We start from the raw sequence: 5,000 nt of genomic DNA on the forward strand, positions 1-5,000 counted from the left end.
TCCGTCGGGTTTACCACTACACCGACAGGATCCTTATCGCAGAGTTCTCAGGCAACCCAGTAACAACAGTCATAGTCGTGTTCTCACCCACCAACGTGGCCCCAACTGAGGAGGCGGAGAAGTTCTTCGAGGTCCTGGCAACAGCCGTACGAGGTGTTCCAGCACACAACTTCCTGGCAATCCTGGGGGACTTCAACGCAAGGCTCGGACCAGAGGACACACCCTTCCCATACCACGACTCTACCAACTGCAATGGTGCAAACCTCGCCGCCCTTCTCACGGAGCACGAACTACTGGCAGCGAACATCTTGTTCCAGAAAAGGCAAGGCAAGAGATGGACCTTCCAGGATCCAGCCACACGTATGGTACGCCAACTGGACTATATACTTGTGAGGAGAAAGTGGAGGAACTCTATCCTTGACGCCGAACCACCATACAGTTCGTTCAGCTCGGTGGGTTCGGACCACTGTGTGGTGTCCATGAGAGTGCGACTGAGCCTCAGGGTCCCCAAGGCTAGTCCCAAGATCTGGCACGATTGGAAGGCATTCGCAAGTGATCCTGGCCTTCAAACCAGGTACACTGAGGAAGTCAGGAATCGTTTCCAGCAGCTGGACAAGGGAACGGAGCCCAGCAGCGAATATATGAGATTTGTCGCTGCGAACGAGGAGGCAACCAGGATGTGTGTTCCCGTGTTGCACAGAGCCAGAACCTCCCTGAGGTCCAAACATCCGGAGGTTGTAGCGGCACGAGGAAGTGTGGAGGAAGCACGCCTCAACTTTGAGCGTGAACCAACCCAGCAGAGACGTGGGGAACTGAGAGAAGCCAAGCAGCTTCTGTTCAGTACCTACGACAACATCAAGGGGAGGAACTGATGGAGAAGGTGCGAAGGGTGCAGGCTGCGCAAGGCGAAAAACAGTATGGGGAAGCCTGGAGGGTCATCAACGAAATGACTAGGCGGAAAAGGACAAAGGAGGGACAGGTTGAAGGTCACAGCCCTGAGGAGAGGATGGCAACCTGGATCAACCACTTCCGAAGCCTTCTGGGCTCAACCGCAGATGGGGCAGAGGAAGAAATTCCACCAGTCCTCCAGAACCTAGACATCGAGGATGGTCTATTCACTGTCACTGAGCTGTCTGTCTGTCTGTCTGTCTGTCTGTCTGTCTGTCTGTCACTGAGTTAGCCCGGGCGAAAGCCTCAGTGAGAGCTGGAAAAAGTGCTGGGCCAGATGGCATTCCCCCAGAGGTTTTAAAGAACTGTGACCTCGATGACATCAACTGCCTGAAGTATGCTCTCTCTCCAACATCATCCCAGTGCCTAAATCAGGAGACCTCTCAAAGCCAGACAACTACCGGGGCATCAGCCTGACATGTATCACGGCAAAAATATACAACCGCATGATACTAAACAGGATCAGGAGCGCCATCGACCCTCACCTGAGGGAGAACCACCACAGCCCAGATCCTGGCACTAAGGAGAACGATCGAGGAGGTGGAGAAGGATAACCCGACAGCTGTACTGTGCTTTATCGACTTCAAAAAGGCATTTGATTCGATCCACAGAGGCACGATGGTGAAGATCCTTAAGGCCTACGGTGTTCCTCCCAACCTGCTCCGGGCTATTGAGACCATGCACGCAGGAACAAGGTCCAAGGTGGTTTCCCCAGACGGCAACACTGAGGAGTTTGATATCCTGGCTGGAGTAATGCAAGGGGACACACTAGCCCCCTTCCTCTTCATCATAGTCCTGGAGTAATGCAAGGAGACACACTAGCCCCCTTCCTCTTCATCATAGTCCTGGATTACAAGCTCAGAAAAGCCATCAGTGGGCGGGAGCAGGACCTCGGCTTCACCCTAACCCCAAGGAGGTCAAAGCGACACCCTGCAGTTGTCCTGACAGACCTGGACTACGCGGATGACATCAGCCTGCTCTCCAACAACGTGGAGCAAGCACAGGAACTCCTGAACAGAGTGGAGCTGGAGGTTGGCCTTAGGCTAAACGCCAAGAAAACAGAGGTCATCACCTACAACATCTCACCGGAGCATCAACCGCTGACAACATCTGGTGGCTCTGTGCTGAAGGAAGTCGAGGACTTCAAGTATCTGGGCTCATGGGTCAACTCAACCGAGCAGGACCTAAAGGTGAGGAAGGCCCTCGCATGGAGGGCCCTGAACAACATGACCTGTGTGTGGAACTCTAACCTCCCCCGTCAAATCAAACTCAGCTTCTTCTATGCAACGGTAGAGTCTGTTCTCCTCTACGGCAGCGAATGCTGGTCCCTGAAGCCAACCTTGCAGAAGTCTCTAGACGGGTGCTACACCATGATGCTGCGTGCAGTACTTAACATCAGCAAGAGTACTCATGTTACTAACAGTATCTTGTATGAAGGAACACCAAGGGTTAGCGAGAAAGTAGCTGCTAGAAGAATGAGACTGGCAGGACACTGCCAAAGACACCAAGAGCTGCCAGCCAGCAAACTGGTTCTATGGGAACCAAACCATGGGCATCGGTCTCGAGGACGTCCTACACTAACATACGTGGATGTACTCAAGAAGGATGCAGGAGCGCAAGGTACCAATGAACTGGCCAGATGTATGGAGAATCGGGATGACTGGAAGCAACGATGGAGGACTCGTCTGAGGACGACCTAGAGAGAGTTGGCTACACTGTGTCCCACTGCTACGATGTCACGTAGCTGCCGCAGCCAGCGCTGTTCGCTCACTGTCTCTATCAGTTGCACCGAGCCACAGAGCACCAGCCTAAACCCTGCCCTACCAGTAAGGGTATGGTCATAAACCCCGCCCTACCAGTAAGGGTAGGGTCCTAAACCCCGCCCTACCAGTAAAGGTAGGGCCATAAACCCCGCCCTACCAGTAAGGGTAGGGTCATAAACCCCTCCCCACCAGTAAGGGTAGGGTCATAAACCCCGTCCTACCAGTAAGGGTAGGGTCATAAACCCCGCCCTACCAGTAAGGGTAGGGTCGGAGGTGGAAACACCACGAGATTCTTGAAAGTGAGCTGTCCCGCTCTGAGCCGCTCCGACCCGACCCGCTCTACTCGGTGGAAACGAGGCATTACAGCCTGTCTTAATTCTAGCACCCGGGTTAGAATCCAGCCCGGGTCGTTCTCTGCATGTCATTCCCCTCTCTGTCTGTCTGTCTGTCTGTCTGTCTGTCTGTCTGTCTGTCTGTCTGTCAGTCCTTTTCACAGCAGACCCGGGTTAGAATCCAGCCCGGGTCGTTCTCTGCATGTCATTCCCCTCTCTGACACATTTCATGTCTCTATAAACTGTCTAATAAAGCAAAAAAAAGCTAAAAAAATATCTTAAAAAGTTCCTCTGAACTTTTGTTGTTTAAGTTTAAACATTATTAATGAATATCTGTTCTTATCTGATGTTATTTTTCTTCCATTTTGTCTTTAGGGAGTTTGCTAAGATGATAGTGTGTCCGTTTTGTGTGTATTATAACCCTTACACTCAGAGCATCTTAACCTAACCTTATCTCTCCCTCCCTCTCTCTCTCTCCCTCCCCCTCCCCATCCCTCTCTCTCTCCCTCTCCCTCCCCTCCCTCTCTCTCCCTCTCTCCCTCCCTCTCTCCCTCTCCCCCTCTCTCTCCCTCTCTCTCTCCCTCTCTCTCTCCCTCTCCCTCTCCCTCTCTCTCCCTCTCCCTCTCCCTCTCTCCCTCTCTCTCTCCCTCTCCCTCTCCCTCTCCCTCTCCCTCTCCCTCTCCCTCTCCCTCTCTCTCTCCCTCCCTCTCTCCCTCTCTCCCTCTCTTTAGGGAGTTTGCTAAGACCATAGTCCGTCCGTTCTGTGTGTATTACAACCCTTACACTCAGAGCATTGATCTTCTGAAGGACACTCGGAGTCTGGAGTCAGTGGTCTGTGACCTGCGCAGTGATCTCACTACTGTGTGTGACGCGCTCGCCAAGATGAACACTTACATGGGCATATAACACACACACACACACACACACACACACACACACACACACACACACACACACACATGGGCATATAACACACACACACACATGGGCATATAACACACACACACACACACACATGGGCATATAACACACACATACACACACAGATGGGGATATAACACACACACACACACACACACACACACACACAGACACACACACACATGGGGATATAACACACACACACACAGACACACACACATACATGGGCATATATAAGTCTTAAGACACACCCCTAAGACCCACCAAGCTGTTAGCTTGATGTTATCCTGTTCAGTATCTCTTCTATATGCTTCTAGGATCAAGGCTTTATCTGCTGCTGTTTTGTGTTTTAAAGTTATTAAAGGGGTAGTTTGGAGTTTGCTCGTGCTAGGCTAGCGCACCTGATTGGGGTCAAACCTAGCCTGCTACTAAAACAGTCTTACCCACTCCACAGTACACCCGAGGCCAATCAATTGTAACGCCAGACTATCGATGTAAATGTCTGTGTTGATAGAATAATCTTAGAAATAAAACCAACCTCTGCAACTAGAAGGACTGAATGAAATGTGTTGAAAACTGTCTCCAATGATAAAGAACACTTAGGCTAACTTGGGAATCAGGTCCTATGTCCAAAATTCCAAACTATCCCTTTAATGTTCAATAAACGTTCTGTAAACAACCGACATGTAAAGAGGAGAAAATATATTAACTCAATCAAATGTAAATCAGTGTCATTAAGATAAAGCTAAGCTAAGCTAATGCTAAGCTAACTAATGCTAAGCTAATGCTAAGCTAACTAATGCTAAGCTACACTAATGCTAAGCTACACTAATGCTAACATGATGGCGTGTCTGAAATGTGTTTGTTGCTCTTTCTGTTCCATTGTAAAGAGAAATAAAGTCTATTGTGTGTCAGCATCATTCATGTGTCTCTATGTCTCTCTGTAAGGTGATTATGATTTTATACCTTCTGCTGTACGTCCAGGTTTTAATCTTAGCAGTAGAATCAACAACTGAAACATTTCTTGGGCTCTTCT

The 5,000-nt window shown here is 50.1% G+C and overlaps 1 protein-coding gene across 1 annotated transcript in view; it reads left to right on the forward strand.

The window, feature by feature from the left end:
- tph2 (tryptophan hydroxylase 2 (tryptophan 5-monooxygenase)) overlaps window positions 1-3,949 on the forward strand; it is a gene marked incomplete at both ends in the record, with an annotated part of 17,755 nt that extends 13,806 nt beyond the window's left edge. Inside the window, one exon of the mRNA XM_080027087.1 lies at window positions 3,775-3,949. Within this exon, the coding sequence (XP_079883213.1) occupies window positions 3,775-3,949 (175 nt within the window). The remainder of the gene's footprint in view (window positions 1-3,774) is intronic.
- Window positions 3,950-5,000: the final 1,051 nt, after the last annotated feature.

The sequence above is a fragment of the Ammodytes marinus genome, assembly GCF_949987685.1.
Source record: "Ammodytes marinus genome assembly, chromosome: 5".
NCBI lineage: Eukaryota > Metazoa > Chordata > Actinopteri > Uranoscopiformes > Ammodytidae > Ammodytes > Ammodytes marinus.